A 21,376-nucleotide genomic window follows, 5' to 3' on the forward strand; every position below is an offset into this window, starting at 1 on the left:
ATAAACCGCAATTTAATAATTAAAATGTTCCTTTGCAAACAAAACCCACTTAAACCACGAACCCATTTATTCCCCAATCCAACGGTCCACAACTCCCCGCGCAACCAACCCCCGCCATCCAACCGCTCCAAACCCAGTTCAACATCAACGAAGGGCGTCAGAGTGCCGTTTGAGGTTCAAACTTTGGGTTAACGTTCTCGACGCGCCGTCATCCGCCGTTAACCGATAGGGTTTTCTAAACCTCGCAAAAGCTCAAATCTCTCTCGCTAACGGTAATTAACGGAGACGTCGGTGCATATATATTCGTTATAAAAATTTCTAAATTTTTTTTTGTAAGTATTTATATTATTTCCTCTAACCTCTGTCTCTTTCTCTCTCTTCGTTTCAACGGGCGAGGATTTTTCGAAACCAAAAGCTCTCCTCTTTCTTTCATGTTTCAGAGAAGAAGGGTTCTGAAAATTCTATTGGGTTTAATCGATGAGCTCTAATTCGATTCCCGCCACTTCTTCGCAAGCAGAGGTATAACTCTCTTACTTTTTCAGAAAAATTGTTTTTTGTTTTCGAAAACTCTCCTTGTTTTTGTGTTTTTGTGTTTTTGTGTTTTTGCTTTTCAATGGTTTTTGGCTGGGTTCGATCGAGTTTTCACGATTTCTTAGACTTCAAGTTGATTGGATTTGTGTTGGGTTTTCGATAAAATCCCTAGAATTGTGTTTAATTTGCAGTTTTTTGATCTGGAGACCAGTTTTTAAGATCCGGGTCTTGCTTGTCTGGGTCTATGGCGGTAGGGTTTTGGAGATTTTGGAGTGAAGTTGGGGTCATTTTTAGGGTTTTAGGTGTTTTCGATTTGGTATAGGGGTTTCTCGTGGAGGGTTTTGTTTTGTATTTTTGTATTTTTTATTTTTGGTTTCTATTTATTGATAGGGATATTGGATTTTGGAGATTATTTATAGGAGGAGATGGCTGGGGTAAAATTAGAGGAGTATTGCCTTGAGAATAAGCAATCCACGGCTGCATCGAGCTCGTCTGTATCCCAAGGCAGTGGCAGTGGCAGTGCTATTATCAAGTCCCCAGGGGCTTGCAGCCCAGCATCTGCTTCTCCAACTCAACGGTACTTTCCCTCAATGCTTAACAGCTGCGATTTCGTTACAACTCTAGTGATGTTCTCTATTTGAAAACCCTTCTTTTCATTAGCAGGTTCAGATTACGATTTCGGTGTTAATTTTTAGTTCCATGCATCTGCTTTTAGACATTATATAGTTTCCAATGGATATTTGTATCCTTACCGGGATCAGAATTGACAGTGTTGTGGTAGTGAATTGACATATTGGTTTTGATCTTTCAGGAGGACTAGTGGTCCTATTAGGCGAGCCAAAGGTGGTTGGACTCCACAAGAGGTCAGCATTCATTTTGTACTTATGTTCACTTGTTTGTATTATCAGCCAGAAGCATGAATGGTTTTCGTGTTTGTTACTGAACTTACTGGAGGGAGAGGTTCATAATTTTCAGTCATTAAATAATTAAAACTCTTAATGCCTGAAAAAGTCGCTGCTTTTACTAACTGGTTGTATTACTTATTTTATCAGTACCATCTCCCATTTTCATATGTTGTTGCTATGATACATGTCGCTTCTGTTTCCTTAGTCACATCCCTTTTCGGGGCATGTTTCTAATTTTCGATAAATGTTGGATTGCCACAGGATGAGACATTACGGGTTGCCGTTGCAGCTTTTAAAGGGAAGAGTTGGAAGAAAATAGGTATATCTCTCTTGAGTATTTTTTCTGATTTATGTTGCTGGTTTTCAAGGCACGAATGCAGCTTTTGGTTAGATTTTGTGTAGTTACATCTTTCAATAGCTATGGTGCTTTTAGGTGGCAATGATTCTGCTCAGCAAATGTGCTTGACTAATCTTTTGAATGGTAGAGAGTTTGATAAATTAAAAGAAATCCCGTTTTGGTTGAACGATAAGAATATATATTCAGAGCTCTGAAAATTCTAAGCAAGCACGTCATAGATGTCCCAAGAGGTTGAAACAAGTTACTTTTCATTCAATTGCCTGATTATATATTATACCTATGTTGTTAATTTTCTGCTGTACCAACATACAGGCAACCAATCTAATATATGAATTTTAAACAATGTGTATGCAGCTGAATTTTTTCCTGATAGATCGGAAGTGCAATGTCTGCATCGATGGCAGAAGGTTCTTAATCCAGAACTTGTTAAAGGACCCTGGACTCAAGAGGTTGGAACCTGATATCATATTTTCTTAATATGTTCTTACAGTGTAGGTTTGAGCATTCAACTTTGTCTAACTCAACTTTCTCCTTACTTGTTTTATTTGTAGGAGGATGATAAAATAATTGAACTGGTAGCAAGGTATGGACCTACAAAATGGTCGTTGATAGCAAAGTCTTTGCCTGGTCGTATAGGGAAACAATGCCGAGAGAGGTAACCTCCATAAGCTTTTAATTATGTTTGACACCATTGCCCTATGGTTATTATTAAGTTCTGATGTTATTGTCATATATGATCTCGAAATCTTGACCACTGTAATGCTGACCTGATCGATCATGTTTTCCTCAAAATGTTTTGCTCTGGAATTAACAATTATGCCATTTATTACTTATAATTTTGTATAATGCTGATGCTTTATAAATTTTAATGTTATTCATTCCATGGCATGTATCGTACAACTAATTTGTTCATGAAATGAAAACAAATCGTTTGGGTAGTGTATATGCTTGTAACCCAGTTTTTCTCCCTTCAGGTGGCACAATCACTTGAATCCTGATATAAAGAAGGAGGCTTGGACGTTGGAGGAGGAATTAGCTCTTATGAATGCCCACCAGATGCATGGGAACAAGTGGGCTGAAATAGCGAAGGTTTTACCTGGAAGGTATCTTTCTTTGTTTGATTTGTTATTTATAAATGACATTAAGGTGCAAATTAGAGCAGCACTACAGAGATGTAGCCAATTTCAAAGACTACCGCTAATGTGTGACATCAAGAACTTTTGAACTGTGGTCTTACAAGTTACATCTAATTTTCGGTTAAAACATTGCGAGAAATGCCAATTTCAGTGATGGGTGCAAATACTCCTTGATTTTGTAATGCTGCCGTCTGGAAACGACTGTTACCTAAGAAATTAATTTTAAATAAAAATATCATCTAGAAACGACTGTTACCTAAGAAATTAATTTTAAATAAAAATATCATCTTATAAATTGGAAACCACTGTTACAAGTTCATTTTATTTTGTTGTGTGTATGCAGTGCTTACTAAGCCAAATGTTGTATTTAACTTTGTGTTTGCAGGACAGATAACGCAATAAAGAATCATTGGAATAGTTCTTTGAAGAAAAAACTTGAGTTCTATTTGGCTACTGGGAAACTTCCACCACCTCCGAAGTATGGCACCAAAGAGACAAGAACCAGTGCAACTAAAAAATTACTTGTTTGTTCAACTAAAGGATCGGATTCAACTGCTCAAACATCATCTGGAAATGCAGACATGTCTAAGCTAGATGAAGATGGAAAGGATCAGTTTGAGTCTGCCGCCCCACCTCAGGATATGGGTGCTTCACCAAGTGTTCATCCAAATGAATCTGCAGATTCTGAAGGTGTAAAATGTAACCTGAGATTATCCTTTATGGATCTTAGCTGCTCTAACTCAGACTCGGGGCCAAAGTTTGAGAATTTCAGAGTAAACAGAATGCCTCAGATTGAGAATTCTGTCATTAACAGCCAGGCAGAGTCGGAGAATTGTGTATTTAACAATCAATTGGACGAAGACAGAGTTAAGACAACATCTTTGCCAGTTGAAACTCCAGGATATGGTTCTTTGTACTATGAGCCGCCACCACCAGAAAGTTGTGCCCAATTCGATTCAGGTTTTTCAAACATGCATCGCTTGCAGTATGATTACACCTCTAGTCCAAATTTATCACCTATAAGTTTCTTCACTCCTCCTTCTGCGAATGGCAGTGGTTTATGTAATCAAAGCCCTGAATCAATTTTGAAAATCGCTGCTAAGACCTTCCCCAATACTCCTTCCATTTTGCGAAAGAGAAAGACCATTGGCCAAGAACAATTGCCTCGTAATAAAGTTGCGATAGTGGATCTTGAATCAGGGATAGTGGATTGTGAATCAGTCAGGGAACAGGAGAGACACAAAAACAGTGCGGAAGTTTCTGGGTCTCAAGATGGAAGTTCATGCGAGAGTCCTACTAATAATGGTATCAGTACAATTGGGTCTAATGGCAAGGCTTTTAATGCATCTCCGCCATACCGGTTAAGAGCCAGGAGGACTGCTGTTTTCAAGTCCGTGGAGAAACAGCTGGAGTTTACATGTGACAAAGAGTATGATGCTAATTCTAAGTCCATGGAATTATCTGCAAATGGCGGTTCTGCTGTTATCAAAGACTCAACGCATCCAACAAAAATGGGAGTGACCTAGGGCATGCACTGTAAGTTTTAGCTTTTGTTATAATTGTTCTCGGAACTTATTTATCTCTGATATATCTTCATAAACTATTATCATCAAAATAAATCTTACAACCTTTGGTGTCGTCCTTTGTATAAGTAGTTATAGGATTCACACTTTGTAAACTGTTTTTCTATTTTATTTTCGAAACTTGATCCGACAAAGAAAACTGTCACGCTCTAAATGCAAGATCTCTATATGACATAGAATTGCTTAGTCAAGTAGTGAATTATGATCGTAGATTATCTGGCCTTTTGATTTTATCCTATCGTTATATTTCTAATTACACACCTTATGAGGTATAGATTATACGTACATGCATAGGTGACAACCTTGCAGAAGTAATTGATAGATTTTTGGTTTACTGATAGAGGAATCAAAGTTGTCATTCGCTTCATTTTGTATTGAATCAGTTAATCATTTCAGAAATATATGCGGAAATCTGTAATATTCTTTTGTTTCCATAAGCAATAAGTAAGCACGTTAAAGAACTACTGTATTGAAACAGTTAATCATTTCGGAAATATATGTGGAAATCTGTAATATTCTTTTGTTTCCATAAGCGATAAGCAAGCTGGTTAAAGAACTATTGTTTTTGCAATCCTTTTTGTTTTCTCATTGTATCCACTCTAAATATACCCTTACTTTTAGCCTTTCTGAAATGTGTTTCTGATTTGATCTCCCTCTGTTTCAATTCAGGGACAAAGAAGGGCGATTCTTTTGACGTTGGCTGACACTGTTGAACTGGTGATATTTCCAAGTCTACAGAGCTTCTGAACAGAGTGATACATCGATTTATCCGACCATTCTCTGGTCTGACATCTTCAATGCCTTACAAGCCATTAACTTGCAAATACACCCCTTGTTATTAGTTACACGAGAGCGGTTTTTCGGCACTCCAACTTGACAAAACACAGTGGGCAGGCTTCTTTTATGTGTAGAAATAAAAATGATAGGCCCCAAATACTTGTGAAAATATATTGATTATATCAGGATTGTACAGAAAACCCCTCATCAAAGGAGCCATGATGCTTCATGCTTGAAGAATTTCTTAATGAAAGCTTAGCTCCTGTCATTCTTTACCAATATTTACAGTTAAAAATCTTCTATATTTAGTGGTCAAAGTACGCTCTTGGAAATCTTAGGGTTGCTCTTTATTGCGCCAATTATTTTTTATTAAGGATTCCGTTTGATATGCACTGTATTTTTTGGTCAATTAAAATTTAGTTTTCAGTTTTCATATATAAATAATTGAAAACAATAGTAGAAAAATACCGTGTAAACGTGTGGTTGACTGACGTTGACCTCATGTACGGCGGAAGCAACGGCCCTCTTTCCTCCCAATGTGCTCACGTCAAGCACTACATTACTCGCATGGCGAATGCTCTTGCTTGTGCTACCTTATCTTATTCTAATGAAGTGGAAGAAATCTCGCTAACCTTCTCACTTTATAAATTGCTTCTTCGTTTTGTCTTGATGGTATATCGTAAGAGGTAGTATTTTGCTTTCGATTTAGGGCTACATTTTCTCCCGACCTAAGTTTATGTCCCTTTGAACCCACTATAAATTCCTCAATAAAATTTTTTTTTACGGAGCTCCATATTTAATCCGTGATGCTTTGTTCGAGGATTGTACTATTTAATCGTTAACAAAATGCTACGTTTCATCTTGAAAAATAAAATAAAATGTTACATGAGCCGGTCATACCACGAATACGTTTCTTTTTCAGCGGGTAGTGTTGGAACTTCTTTTTGGTTCAAAGGCAAATACAATCGACAACTAAAAGCTCTGATTAACATTGGCACATTCGACATATAACTACCTAAAAATGTTAGGAAGTGCTTTTATTAAGCAAACGCCTGGAAAAGTGCTTTTATAACTTCTTTTCCGTGTCTTTCGGTGAAAGCGCAAGGGGCCATGAGCACTTCTTTGTATTTTCAAACTTTTAGCTATGGAAACTTTTAACGGATCAAAGGATTTATCGACACGCCGGACCGGAACTATTAGAAATCTCTATTAACAGCTCCACAAGCAACTCTCCCTCCCCCCCTCAGCTTTTTGGAGATAAAAAGAATGCTAATAAAACAAATAAATAAATAACACCACAAACTGAGAGAGAGTGATCGACCCGGCAGCAGCGGGGGCTTCTCTCCTCAACTGCTAAAGCAAAGCATGCAAATGCCACTACCCATAAATCAGTGGCTCATGAATTATGGTTAAACTTTTATGTACAACCGTTTGATGGACAACCCCCGGTGAAGATAGTTTGCAGTAGTCTTCAGACTTAAGCGTCATATCGAACTGTACATGCATAAAAAACGGAAGGAACAACCTGAGGCCAACAAACTGGTCTTCCCTTGGGACCAAATTTTCAACCCGTGGAGAGGGATACCCAAGCATCTGCCACTGTAGGTAACAAGATATTTAGTAACAGTACGATTTAGCTAGCAAACTAAGAGCAACGGCGTGCATAGCGGTGATGATAAAGAGAACAAAGAGTGTTCCATACTTTTCAGAATTGTAATAGTTAACTTATAGCATCGCCAGTAGCCACCAACCTCAATGTGCAGTAAACTGAACCGTTGATCCTAGGTCCAAATTTATTGTCGGAAGTCGATATTATCTGCTGCTATCAAGAATCCTTTGCCATCAATCTGTGTCAACATATATGCCACCTGAGATGCCAAAATTCGAACATTCAGCATCGTGAATAAAATCTGATTAACATCAAACTTGGTAACATGATGAACTAACATCCATGAAGTGCATGATTGTTTTTTACCTTGAAATCCAAACTAAACCATGAAGAAAGAACCAATAGTAGTTTGTCCAAGAACCTTGGAGCTTCGATCAAGGCCATGAGAAGCAACCTACCATGCAAATCACAAACCACTTATCATAAAACTTAGAACCGAAACAAGAAATATTTTCAATTGGAAGTTTGGAACATATAAATTAAGGATGCTTCTATATGAACTCGCAGACAAGGCTCAACACATCCCCTTCACTAGAGAAATTTCAACACAAGGTACAGCCACGAATCATGGATGGTGGAGTGAGGCAAAGGGCTCCAAGTGGAGGGTAGGACAGAGCGTGAGATCGGGCCAAATTTTTTCAGATTTATTTCTCACTTTAGTAATAAGGGTACAATGGGGATAACAAGATTACCACAAACTTTTAGTGACAATGGGTTTCTTCAACATATACTACAACGCAGCAAAATGTTCTCACCAAGTAAGTTAAAGCTGCATAACGTTCCTCGTTCAAGTACAGCGGCTTTCCTCTCTGCATTTCAATATCCTGCAATAACAAAACTTACATTATCATACACAGAAGCATAAATCCCTATAAATCAACGAATGCACTAAAAGAACAAATAAGAACAGGAGTGTCCACAAGTGCTACTTCCAACATCTTCATCTTTTTGTAACCATTTTACATTTTCCTTTTTAGGGTTTTGGGCTGAGGGTAGAGTAAAACTGCAAAGCGACTTTCTGCATTTTATTCAGCAAAACTGTATGCGATGAAGAAAGGGGGAAATCTCTCTTCTTTATTGACACAATAATATTGCAGGGTTGGAGATTTGGGCTAAGCCACACTTTGGGGTAGCCATAATTAGGTATTTCCCATAGGAGTTGAACCTAAGACTCACTTACAAGTGGAGAGGAATACCGCTAAACTCCAGTTCAAGTGGCAGAAGGGGAAAATTCCAAACTGCTTGAAAGGAGCTCTATGAAATGCAGTATCAAATAATCTTTTGCTTCATTCTATACATGTGAAACTCCAAACTGAAAGAGGAGATATGCAACTGTAGTGGGTGGATGGCATAGTGAGAACATCCTCTAAATACCCATAGCTCATTCCTCCTCTTGCCAAAGCAATAAAAATAAAGGGCATTTCACAAGTATGCCCTTGATAGCATAAAAAGGATCAATGACTAGCTAAAAGCTCCTATAACGCAAAATATCCGAAGTACCCTAGGATCAAACCTGTATGACCTCTGGGATCAGAGCAACTAATTTGTCTACCCTTCTGGAGATGTTCACTAGCATTGCTTTCCTTGCAGGGTTTTCCAGAAATTATCATAAAAATGCACTATCCTTTTGAGAAATACAAATAAGTATCGAAAAATTATTACCCACCATTATCTTCTCATTTGCTTCAAACTGAGAAAATCAAGTGGAGTAAGATGGATGTACAAGGGCTCACCAGAATATGGTATGATTTGTCATTTCAAATTGTTTACAAGGGAAGACGATGAAAGAAATAGAGGAATAAAATTGCTGCAGATTTACAATAGCAGAAACCAATTACCTCTTCTCCAAAAGCATCCAAGTAGGGTGATGGCCAGGGAGCTTGCCGTGCAGATCTTTGCAGCAGAATTGTTGTCCTCTACATTCACACCAAAGAAAATTAATCATCTCCGCAAACAAGAATAGAGGTAAAAACAAAATTTAAAGATCTAACAGATGGGCTTCCAAACATAATTATTAAAAAAAGTAACCACAATGCATACCCTGATCAACAGAAATACCCCAGTACCAGAACCACAGGACACTGCATGAGTTTGGCATCCACTTTCCCTAAGATAAATTGTCAAATTTAGCAATGATGGAGCAATGGGGCATAAACATGTATTAAATGGATAATCAATCCAATAATAATGACATATATTGGTGAATATATACTTGCAACATGACTTCCAGCTTGGAGAGCATAATCTCCCACAAAGCAAGCACAATGCAGGGTCATCAAGAATAATCTCGCAATCAGGACAACGCTGTTTTATATATCTGCAAAAACACAATCTTTCTGAGTAAACTTTAATTCTGGAGAGATCCTTTTAGAAGACAAGAACTCCAGTAACAAACCAAGAAGCAATTCAACTAACCTCTGCAATAAGTCTTGGTAAACTCGGGGCAGACGCATCAATTGGAAGGGAACTGCAGGGCTACAGTGCATGCTTCCTTGAAATCTTAGGACCTCCAACTCCTTCCGAAAATGATGGAACCATTTCTGAGCTATTGAACGTACCACTTTATCCTTAAAGATAACATCCAGTGTAGGAACCTTGAACATGCTTTCAATTTCTTGAACATCATTTAGATTCACTAGTGCCCCATAAGTGGTGTCCATCATGTCACCAATGGCATGAGATCTATCCAAGACATTAAACCTTTCATGGAATGGTACTCGGGAACAAGAGTTCAGCAGCTTCAACAGCAATGCGCACCTCCGCAAATACGGGAAACTCAGGCTGCAAACTATGTTCTTAATATTACAAGAAGAGCCAATATAGTTTGAAACGAAATATTGCTGGGTGGCTCCAGATTCTTCCATAAGTTTAGAGATGTCAGTAACCAGGCAATCATCAATACCTAATCCACTAATGTCACATTGATTTTCCCCACAATATGTCATTATGCCCTGCATTCACATTTCACCATAATGAATTAGGCCACTAGATGTTTTTAATGCCATCTAAGAATTATGAGAAAAAAGGGAGAAGTACCGCTAACATACCTGAACTACAGAGACAACATAAAATAAGTGCACTAGGGATAACAATGAATCTTCACATGATAAAAATTGGTTTGGAAGACAAAAAAGAACCCACATCAATGATGAAAAAGGATCACGAGCAAGGACAGGATCAGAAGCTCGATTCCAGAACTGAATATCAGGATATGATACCGCTAGATCAACATGTTCCAAGATACGCAGCATGGCACCTGCGAAACATTGCATTGATGAGGATTTAACTGAATAAAGCAAAATGCTTCAATGTTTGGTAAAGCATAACACCTAAAATTTTGCACATGTGAAACTTGAATGCTTAATAGTTCTTTCATGGCTTTCAATAGGGTCCAAGAATTCAACCAGCCGCAGCATTCTCCATTATACAAATGAATAATGCTACTTATCCCAGATTTCTCTCAACTTTTTTTTTTTCCCAATCAGACATGATATATACACCAGATCATTGCATTAAGAAATGCAGAAATGTTTTAGAATCCAATGTGCGAATGCCATGTAAAAAGTTGGGCTCAATAGCAGTATTAATCATCTAAAAATCACTTTAGTAAAATTCATCTTTTGAAAGAAAAAACAAGAAAGGACAATAACTCTGAAATCTAACTGTCTTCTTACAGTAGGCACGCTATTTGTAATTTTGAATGGCCTGTGACTAGCGAATCAGATAGCAAGAAACAAATAGTCACAGAAAGTCACTTGAAACATATGAAATAAATGGCTTTTACTGGTAGCAACAATACCTTGTCCACATGTTTCATCGCCAACGTCTATGGAAACTCCAAATAGAATAGATTCTGTAAAGCTTTGAATTCCTATAAATCTCTGAAGGACATGAAGAGAATTCTTTCTTCTGCTTTGGACTATTTTCAGCAACAAGGACAAAATAAATCTACTTGATTCAAGTTCCTTATACAGTGTACTAAGGCCACAGCTTAGAGTTGCATATTTCCCACCAGAACGAGCAGCAATTTCTGTTGATAGTAGAGAGTACTTAATTGTGTCCCACATAAGCATTGGGTGGTTGACCCTGGCAGATCCTGATAACTTATCCTGTTTAGTCAGAAAATACATCTTACAGAGCGATTGAAAAATTGGTTCAAGGTCTGAGGTCATTCTTCCACATCTCCGAAGGGGGAAACCTTTAAGACTTCCAACCTTCCCAGATGCCTCTGCTGCAGATTGCAAGAGAGCCAACCCTTGTTGAAGCTGAAGAGAATTAATTTCGTCACCTGATTTGACCAATTGACCAGTAGCATGCGATGAACTAACACCTGAATACGGAGGCTCCTTAGTGACTTGGAGAAACTCTGGCAATGCGGGCAAGACAGAATTTGCAAGTCGACGGCATACAGGACAGAGAAACTCCCCCTATGGGTAAAAGAATAAACATGCAAAAGGTTAGTAATAGAACCCTCATCTATTCATTGCCGACGAAAAGAAAAATATGCAGGGAATCCATGTACCTTGTCGGGATCTGCAATATGTCCCCCTTCAAAAACAATTCTTCTGAGATACCTGCACGAACAGATAAGATGGGAAAAGTTAGGCCATTTTCACTAAAATAGTAAAATATCAACAATCTTCCAGAGCAACATATATGATATATCTGACTATTTTTCCTTTAGTTGTTGCAATGCATCATAACCACAAAAGCAGGAGATTTCATTTTTTTAGCAACCATCGATTTGGAAAACTACACCATTCCCCCTTGTAGAACACACCATATAAAGAAAACTAAAAAATAAAATAAAATAAAATAAAACTGAATGAAAAATCATCAAGGCAAGATTAAAGGTTCATGCAGGCTTCTTAAAGAACAAGGCAATTCCAATTGCAAGGTTAAAAGCAAGGCCAAAGAGATTAAGAAAAATGTATTCTGAAACCGTCTTTTCCAAAGTTTCTGCTACTGCCCTTCCAAGTTCATTGAACAAGGTGTAACTACTTTCACTAGTAGTCAATAAAACAACAGAGAAGGCATTCCCTCTTAACAAAATATCTTAATAGAATTTCTCATTTTAAAAAGTACAACTTCCACTGTTCATGCGAATAATAAAAAATATATATATACAAATCCATAATTAAGATTAAAAAGTGATCAAGAATTCCCAACCAAAATTACTAAGGATTGAAGATTTCTCTTATTGAAAGGGAGGACATTTGGCTGCGTGATAGATATTTACAATTCTCATTTCCTAGACTGTTCAACATATCCAGGTTTCATAATATTTCTAGTGTGGCGAGTTTTGCTGAACATTCTTTGAATTGGGACTTTGGCTTTCAAAGGAATTTGCATGATGTGGAATTAGACGAGTTGTCATCTTTCTTCACAAGTTTGGATCAGGCTTGCTTTCTCCCTTCAAGGGCTGATGCAAGAAATTGGATACTTTATTCTTCAGGAAGCTTCTCTGTTAAATTTATTGCAATTTCCTTCTCAAAAACAATGCAGATAGGGTTTTTTCAGGCTTATGGCCTGGTTTGGAAATCTAAAGTTCTTAATAAAGTGAAGGTTTTTACTTGGTTAGTGGCTCATGGGAAGGTTAACACTTGTGACATACTCCCGTAACGGAGACCTAGTTCATGTCTACAACCTGCTTGGTACATTTTATGCATGATCATTTGTTTCTTCACTGTCCGGTGGCCTTAAATCTATGGTAGAGAAACATAAATTATCAGGTAAGGGGAAGAAAATCAAGGTCTTATGGGGTTGTATAGTTTCAGCTATCCTTAGGGTCATTTGGATGAAAAGAAACAAGCTGATTTTTTAGGACAACGAACTCAGTTGAAGGGAGGATCTTTGGGATGAAGTTTGGTTATCTCTTTGGGCATCGGTTACTACAAAATTTAGGGATTTGTCTTTTTGAGAAATTTGGTGTAACTGGTTGCTGCTATTAGTTAGTTTTGTGTTGTTTCACAGTTTCTAAGTGTCAGGGTGATGTTGCTATGTATCCTGTTTTGTTTGTGCTTTTGCGGACTTCTTGTCCGCTCTTGTATTTTTATTGTTTCTTTGCAATAAAAATTTGTTTCTCCTTCTTAACAAAAAGGGGTTTACCTTTCCTTCAACGAAGATAAATAACGATCAAGGCATCCCTGATGTACAGCATGTCCACAGGAAGAAAGATAAATTCCATCACAATCTGTTGGGCCAAATCCGTCATGTGCTGAAAGACGAGAAGAATCTACTGTCACCCTTTCATTAGGAGCACTTTCGGAAGATGAAGGATTCTCTGTTGTCTCTCTAGAAAGAGAAGCTATATATTTTCCAAGTAACATAAATTCAGCATGCTTAGTTTCTTCTTGATCCCCTTCAGGAGTTGAAAATCCTTTATCCTCTAAAGGATTAGAATGAAGCATCTTATCATGCATTTCCTTTTGGATGCAGATGTACATATCATCTTCCATTGTCTCAAATGTATGTAAAGTCTTTTCCCTTTCATCATTTGATTCACGTTGCACTTGGATATTCCTTAACTCATGGAACCGGCCCTTGAGAAAATCTATAAGAGCGTCAACATCCCTAGGTTGTCCATGACAGGCAAATTCGGTGACTGCATTCTGAACCAAATGTCTACAAGGATCAGATGGCACCAGTTGTGGTCCTGAACCACTTGATAAAGTGCTTAATCCGGATTGATCATTCACCTCGTTTGTGGTAATAGAGATGTGCTCCTTGTCTATCCAACGTGGTTGCTCCCATGACAGGGGACCTCTTTCTATGAAACTCAAAAGTCTAGATTTCTGAAGTAAAACCAAGTAGGATATTGGATTTCTGGAACTGGGATCATGACAAAGAGAGCAAACAACTTGTTCAGACTCTTCCAAATCATCTTCAACATTAAGTTCACAAACCTCTTGCTCCGATTTTGAACCCTTGTCCACAGTGGATTTAACACTGGCCATAAACTTGGATTGTTCGGCTCTCATTTTTTCCAATATGGCAGCCTGTCTCTCTCTGGCTTTTGCCTTGCGCTTCTCAGAGTCAGAAATTGAACCTGAGGTCTTAGCGTCAACATTTGGAGAAGATTGCGACACAAGACCAACCACTTCAGGTGCAAGTTGTTGTAATATGGTCAAACATCCGGAATCAATCTCTACAAACTTCTTTAATAAACTTCCAATTAAAGAAGACAGGTCGCAACTTCCAGCTTCCAAACAATTGTTGACATTCTGTTTCTTATACATCCTCATCAAGATAACAAGAAGTGACAGCAAGCTTTGTTGACCAGCACCAAAGTATCGTCCTTCATTAATTTCTTCCCCAGCAAAAGCTAGCATGGGAATTGCATCTCCATCATAACAAGACTTATCACCAGCTTCCTTATGTTGAGAACAAATGTCTAATGCTAACGAAAGTAAGTGCAACGCATTTAACAGAACACTATCAGGAGCTCGTGAATCACTTGATTTATCAGAAGAAACAGCATAAAACAGCACAGCACGGATAATTTTAAGGACTGCTTTACATGTAGCTATTCTAGCTACCCCTTTGAAAGGAGAATAAATCTTAGTCCATCTGGGTAGCTGAGTGGTCAATGCAGAAACACTACGAAAACGCAAGTATCTTTCTTCAGCAGCTTGCAGATCCCTCGAGTTCCAACGAGGGTAGTACAAATCCAGTTCTTTCCAAAATGTCCATTGTAGTGAATAAGTCCCCTGATTAAAGCCAGAGGGATTGGAGTACACGGCAATGGATTCCAAAATTCCATGTAGCTGATCAGACTTGGACAGATCACGAGGAAGAGATTTAACCAATTGACTATGAGTGCCATCTGCAATGGCTAATTTATGAACCAACTCTCTTTTCAAACTTTCAGCTTTAGTTAGACCACAAAATCGCCTTTCTTTGACTATTTGTATAATAAGAGTGAGCATTTCTTGCACTAGAACAGTCTCATATTCACTAGAGTGCTCAAGGTTCAAAGAAAGGTAACTGGACAGGCCAAAGCGTTCAATAATTCTGTTAACATAAGGATCAGCTGGAGCCAAGGCAGCACAGCATTGAAGCAGAAACAGATCAAGCTCCAAACCCTGTTCAGACCTACAATATTAACCATATGATAAAGAGTCAATCCTGAAAATAAAAGGAGGAAAAAAAGAGTGAAAAGAAAAATCAATCATTACAAGAGATGTTTTCCCCCTAAAATGCATGCCACAGATGAAGCATAAATCACTTACCAGCGAACTGAACGATACCACTCACAAGATAATAGGGCGGCATCCCCATTTTTCCGCCACATTCCCGCATGAACCTCCGCACAAAATACTCTGATCCGAAGGGGATGCTCCATAACAAAGGCAGAAAATCCATATGGGTGGCAGCCTCCCAGAATATTTCCAAAGAAGTCAGTTAAAATAGCTGATGATGAATTTGCAGAAGTAACGCTAGCCAGATCTGGCACTTCACCAAAACATCTTCTTAATGCTTTCTGCAAAAGCAAGGAAAGTAAGCGATGTAAAGGAATGTGAACAGATATATCCTGTGAACTAACATCATATGTTATGTCAGGCCAATCAGACAAACTCAATACACGTAGAGCATCTAAGTCCATGGCACCATCTACTTCCATAGCACTATCATCAAATCCTGCAGGATTGCAGGCATTAACTGAATCAATGTTGTCAGTAACCATCAAATTACTCTCCTGCCCTGCAATTTTGCCTTTTTGGGTGTCAACACTCATATTGCAATCACTATGTAAATGTGATGAACACTGCTTGCCATGATCTTCACTAGAACTGGCAAGTCTACCAAAAATATATTTTCCTTTCCTGATCTTGGATAATGTTCTCTTCAATGCTGAAAAATTGCTAGGAGATAAATTGCTAGTACTTGGAGAAGATGCATCAAGAAGAGTCCTGGAGGTATTATCACCTCCCAGCCAATTCTCAATTGCCCTCAAGCACTCATATGTTAGCCACATCACAGATGGTGGAATCAACAAATCAGAAAGAGCATCTGATTTATCTTCAGGAACCTTCGACTCACACGCAAATGAACTACTCCCCACTGCACTACATGCAGAACTTTCCTGAGACAGCCGTCCTACTTTTGAATGTCTTAGGCTATCCCTGTCATCCGTATCCTGCTTATATGTTCTGAAAAGAGAGTCTTCATCCATCTTGTCAATAGCTACAGAAAATGCCCCATCCACCAATAAAGAATGAATGTTGGTAATTGAATGACCTAGAACAAACAGCAGATGCATATTCTCATTTTCTTCTTCAATGTGCAGGCCTGTTTCCCTTTTTTGAGGGTTCATGCCTTGCACGAACGCCAAGAGTCTCATCCAAGTTCTTGAAATATTTTGCTGGTCATGAGTTACATATTTGGGCACTGTAGCATGGCTCATAACAAATCTAATATCTTCAATCACACGAATCGTGATCTCATACAAATTTGACAAATTGGTAACCTACAAGGAATAACCAACCATTTTACTACATGAGACCAAAACAAATGGGAAAATAGGAACTTTTATCAAACAAAAGAAAGCGCATCAGATACTCAACCACAATGATCTGGAAAAACAAAGAAAGGAAAAAAATAACCAGAATAAAAAAAACAAACTGAAAGAATTCCAAAACGGGAGCATAAAAAGTAACCTAGTTAGAACACCATATAAGCACAGCATGACTTTAGATTATAACATAACTATACAACCTAAATTGCCAAGTTATCAATTCCATAAAGAAGGTGGCAGGGACAAGGAGGCAATGTGCAGAGGAATAATGATAATTTCGCAACCTATAGAGATACATAAATATTATATAATATTAAGTGGGATCGGTGAAGCATTCAAAATACCAACAATTGTCCTTCCCTAACTAGATTTTTAAAAGAAAACAATTTAATTAGTGGTAAATTAGTAAAAGATCACATTTGGAACTGAAAAAAAAAATTAAGTAAAAACTCTACAAATTGAAGAACCCAACGTATTAATCTTTGAATTTTTTTAGAAAATAACAAATTGTAAATTCAACTTTTCAAAAAAAAAAAAAATTAAATACGAAGATCCAATTGGCACACACGTGGGCGTGTGCCAAGGGGTTAGTATAGGAAAAAAATCAACGCATTACCTGTAAACGACCGTCATCCCCAGCACAGGAACTGAAAATATCTTCCAAGCATCCCATCAGCATAGACAGCAGGTTCATTTCTTTCACAAGACGAGGTGTTAAAGTTGGCACCGTGAAGATTTGAACAGAGAATGCAAAGAGCAGTGGATACTTTTTCACAGAAAGGTCGCTTAATTCCTTTCTGGCTTCCGCTTCACTTACAACAGCTGGGTAATAACTCAAAAATACTTTGGCAAACTCATATTTGAAAACAGGTTCTCCCAGCAGTTTCAGTAGCAACTCATGCAGCCTTTTTGTAACAGTGTCATTCAAAAACCTTTCTGCCCTCACAAGAATCCCCAATAGATCCCCTGATGCTAAAACCGTCTTGGATACAAAACTTAGCAAACTCTCACTGTACTTACAGAATTCTAGAAGCATCTCAACCACGAAAAAAGTTAACTCATTTTCAACCTTTCTACGTTCTCCAACTTGGTCACTTGCTCTAGCATTTTCCCGCCAGATAGTTTCACCAAGAACCAGCTTGGTTTTCCATATATCAAAGAGGCAATCAAGAACAGGCCCTACAATGTTTGCAATCTCCTTTGGAAGAGGTTGTATCTGTTCCGCACCTTTATGATTTGAGCAAAAGCCTTCACGCTTCCATGCTGTAACATCACCACAATCACAACAACCGCCACCAGTATAAATAATTGAATAGTCATGATCCTTGTGGTTCCCATTCTGAAAGCAAGGAAAACAAATTGCACATGTTGGATCATTTGCACATGTTCGGCATCTGTAAGCTATATCGTTATGTCCCCAAACAGCTCCACAAATACCACGCTGCCCAACACTCATTTTGGAGAGACTCTTCAGGGCTGACATAGGTTCACCCTCAAACATTAACCACTGCAACCACAACATGCTTTCGTGGAATCGACTTTTCATGCTTACACCTTGTTTCTTAGTCCCTGGTTTTGCTTCACTTAGAGCCACTTCGTCATCAGCAGGTAGTATAGCGGAAACCAGTTCTGGTATCCGTTGCTTGTTATTCTTAATAAAAGCAACTAACCCACTTTGGTATTCACCAAGAAACTCGTTTGGCACTCCCAGTTGAGCTAGCCTCTGCATAAATTAACAACAAAAACATAAATGTGAACCTTTTTTCTGACCCATATCAGTAAAATTACGATATGAAACGAAAGTCAAAAAGTACATATACATTAAAACATAATATTTTTCCCAGAAATTTCACTCAATTACTCAAACAAGTATTACGATATCAGCTCTAGGAAATGATCAATAATTCCAAAAAATTTAAATAAAAATAAAAAGAAGAAAATTTTCAACTACACCTAAACAATTAATTGCATCCCAACCTCTATAATTCAACAAATTAACTGCTGAAAAAAAAATACAGAAAATAATCAAAAATTGGATAATCAAAAGAAGAAAATTCATACCCGCACGATTCGATCACGATGCTTGATGTGGGCGTATTCAGGAGGCAAATCGGCTTCCATAGTATCAGAACTCCAGCACCGAGCAAGCCAATCCACGCAGCACAAACAACGCTTAATCCCAGAGCTTTCACTCCCCAGGATTACTCAACAACCACAATAATTAGTGCATTAAACTCTAATAATTCTTCCTTATTCGACTGCCAAATTGAATTTCGCAAGCCCTAATTCACCATCTGACAGTTGAATACATACAAATAATTGTATTCAATTCTCTCTCTCTTGGCGGTTTATGCAGAGGAAGTCGAAGAATCTATACGGGGAGAGAGAAAGAGGATTTGGGAATATAACATTGGATATTTGTCCAGATTGCGTGTAAAATTTTGTTCTTCGCGGTTAAGTTTTGGTGTTTGTTCGGCTGGATATTTAATTGTTTTTTATACTATGCAGCGGTTGCTGTGGATGTTCACAAATTCATATAATTTGTGTTTGGATGATCTTCAACTTGTTGATGGGCTGTGGAGTTGCAGGCCAGCCCAATTTGAGGGAATGGGGAGGCAACGGAGTGTAGTGGATAACACTAACAGGTCAGCCCAACTTCGTTCTAGGGCGTCGGTGGCGTGAAGAGCATTCGCCCATGCACACAATATTATCTTTTCGTTCCTCACTCCACTAATATTGGTTAAAAGAGCATTTTATTTTTAACAGAAAATTGTAAATTTGAGATGCAAAAGTTATATTTATATCGCTTTTTATATTTCCGGCAAATGTAAATGGAAGTTTTATTTCAATGGGAGGGATGGAATTTGAGATCCCATTTAATTTTATCTCCATCGGCACCCGGATGCAGTGTTAAATGAGCAAGGGGGCTATAGAAACTTCTTTTCGAACGACTCCACTCAAAGTTGTTTGGGAGCATATGCTCCTATCAACTTTACACGGGACACACAAAAGAAGTACTTTGATCCTATTAGACGGGGAAGGGTGAAGAAGTTAGGACAGAAGGGTAGAGTTCAAGAGAGCAAAATGCGTTTAGGAACGTGGAATATAGGAACCTTGACAGGAAAATCTATGGAAGTAGTAGAAGTTATGGTGAGGAGAAGGATAAATATTATGTGCCTACAAGAAACTAAGTGGGTTGGGCGTAAGGCAAATGATCTAGAAAACTCAGGGTTTAAACTATGGTATTCGGGCACAAATAGAACAAGAAACGGTGTTGGTATCATCGTGGACAAGACCTTGACACAAGATGTTGTAGATGTCAAGAGGGTAGGAGATAGAATCATGGCAATCAAGATTGTAATAGGACAAGAACTTATCAATGTGATTAGTGCGTACGCACCTCAAGTAGGGTTGGATACGAGTTCGAAGGAGAAATTTTGGGAAGACCTTGGAGACTTGGTGCAAGGAATTGCTCAGACGGAGAAGTTATTTATAGGAGGAGATTTAAATGGACACGTGGGCAGGGAGACAGGCAACTATGGAGGTTTTCATGGTGGCCATGGTTTTGGGGAGAGAAACGAGGATGGGGAAGCTATCTTGGATTTTGCAATGGCATATGATCTCTTCTTAGCCAACACCTTCTTTAAGAAGAGAGAAGAACATGTGATCACCTACAAGAGTGGGTCGTCAAAAACACAAATAGATTTTCTTCTAATGAGGAAAGGGGATCGTATAACTTGTAAGGATTGCAAAGTTATACCAGGAGAGAGCGTGGCTAATCAACATCGCTTGTTGGTGATGGATGTACATATCAAACGAGTGAGAAAAAAGAACAAGACTTGGAACTGCCCAAGGACTAGATGGTGGAATCTAAAAGAAGAAAAACAAGCTATTTTCAAAGAGAAAGTAATCACCCAGTGTGTGTGGGATAGAGAGGGGGAAGCTAACCAAATGTGGGATTCCATGGCTAGTTGTATCCGAAAAGTAGCAAAAGAGGTATTAGGAGAGTCCAAGGGCTTTGCCCCACACCAAAAGGAATCTTGGTGGTGGAATGAGGAGGTACAAACAAAGGTGAAGGCTAAGAAGGAATGTTGTAAAGCCTTATACAAGGATAGGACCAATGAAAATGGTGAAAGGTATAGAAAAGCGAAGCAAGAGGCAAAGAAAGCTGTGAGAGAAGCTAAGTTAGCGGCTTATGACGATATGTATAAGCGACTAGATACCAAAGAAGGAGAGTTGGATATCTATAAACTAGCTAGAGCAAGGGAAAAGAAGACAAGGGACCTAAACCAAGTGAGGTGCATCAAGGATGAGGATGGAAAGGTTCTTGCTACAGAGAACGCGGTTAAAGACAGATGGAAAGGTTATTTTCATAATCTTTTCAATGAAGGACATGAAAGGAGTGCTTCTTTAGGGGAGTTGAGTAACTCAGAAGAGTGTCGAAACTACTCTTTTTATCGTAGAATCCGGAAGGAAGAAGTGGTTGTAGCTTTGAAGAAGATGAAGCATAGAAAAGCAGTAGGCCCAGACGATATACCAATCGAAGTGTGGAAAGTTTTGGGAGAGACAGGTATAACATGGCTCACTGACCTTTTCAATAGGATTTTGAAAACGAAGAAGATGCCAAATGAGTGGCGAACGAGCACTTTGGTGCCTATCTACAAGAATAAGGGCGATGTACAAAATTGCATGAACTATAGGGGTATTAAGCTAATGAGTCATACAATGAAACTCTGGGAGAGAGTCATTGAGCATAGATTGAGGCAAGAGACACGGGTTTCGGACAACCAATTCGGGTTCATGCCAGGGCGCTCAACCATGGAGGCAATCTATCTCTTACGAAGATTGATGGAAAGATATAGAGATGGGAAAAAGGATTTACACATGGTCTTTATAGATT

The 21,376-nt window shown here is 38.4% G+C and overlaps 2 protein-coding genes across 5 annotated transcripts; one reads left to right on the forward strand and one right to left on the reverse strand.

Moving 5' to 3' along the window:
- The first annotated feature begins 323 nt into the window (after nucleotides 1-323).
- LOC103433416 (transcription factor MYB3R-3) lies at nucleotides 324-5,569 on the forward strand. 3 transcript variants are annotated; one of them, XM_008371679.4, is made up of 9 exons: nucleotides 324-519; nucleotides 940-1,108; nucleotides 1,343-1,394; nucleotides 1,698-1,755; nucleotides 2,149-2,243; nucleotides 2,346-2,449; nucleotides 2,769-2,897; nucleotides 3,316-4,466; nucleotides 5,183-5,569. In XM_008371679.4, the coding sequence occupies exons 2-8, from the start codon at nucleotides 957-959 to the stop codon at nucleotides 4,454-4,456; spliced, it is 1,731 nt and encodes a 576-aa protein (XP_008369901.2). In that variant the 5' UTR covers nucleotides 324-519; nucleotides 940-956; the 3' UTR covers nucleotides 4,457-4,466; nucleotides 5,183-5,569. The 3 variants fall into 3 exon arrangements, with proteins under 3 accessions (XP_008369901.2, XP_008369900.2, XP_017187116.2); XM_008371678.4 differs by having other exon boundaries at nucleotides 951-1,108; XM_017331627.3 differs by having other exon boundaries at nucleotides 363-519; nucleotides 922-1,108.
- A 1,087-nt stretch (nucleotides 5,570-6,656) lies between these two features.
- Nucleotides 6,657-18,985, reverse strand: LOC103433415 (E3 ubiquitin-protein ligase PRT6). 2 transcript variants are annotated; one of them, XM_070819960.1, is made up of 15 exons: nucleotides 18,538-18,985; nucleotides 17,093-18,199; nucleotides 15,191-16,428; nucleotides 13,068-15,053; nucleotides 11,482-11,533; nucleotides 10,759-11,386; nucleotides 10,007-10,215; nucleotides 9,375-9,910; nucleotides 9,172-9,276; nucleotides 9,000-9,066; nucleotides 8,798-8,875; nucleotides 7,715-7,783; nucleotides 7,266-7,353; nucleotides 7,042-7,158; nucleotides 6,657-6,889 (listed from the first exon to the last, which is right to left on the reverse strand). In XM_070819960.1, exons 1-13 carry the CDS (start codon nucleotides 18,595-18,597, stop codon nucleotides 7,279-7,281), a joined length of 6,210 nt encoding a protein of 2,069 aa, XP_070676061.1. In that variant the 5' UTR covers nucleotides 18,598-18,985; the 3' UTR covers nucleotides 6,657-6,889; nucleotides 7,042-7,158; nucleotides 7,266-7,278. The 2 variants fall into 2 exon arrangements, with proteins under 2 accessions (XP_070676061.1, XP_028957015.2); XM_029101182.2 differs by having other exon boundaries at nucleotides 6,993-7,158.
- Between the last annotated feature and the right edge of the window lie 2,391 nt (nucleotides 18,986-21,376).

This window comes from Malus domestica, chromosome 04 (genome assembly GCF_042453785.1).
Source record: "Malus domestica chromosome 04, GDT2T_hap1".
Classification (NCBI taxonomy): domain Eukaryota; kingdom Viridiplantae; phylum Streptophyta; class Magnoliopsida; order Rosales; family Rosaceae; genus Malus; species Malus domestica.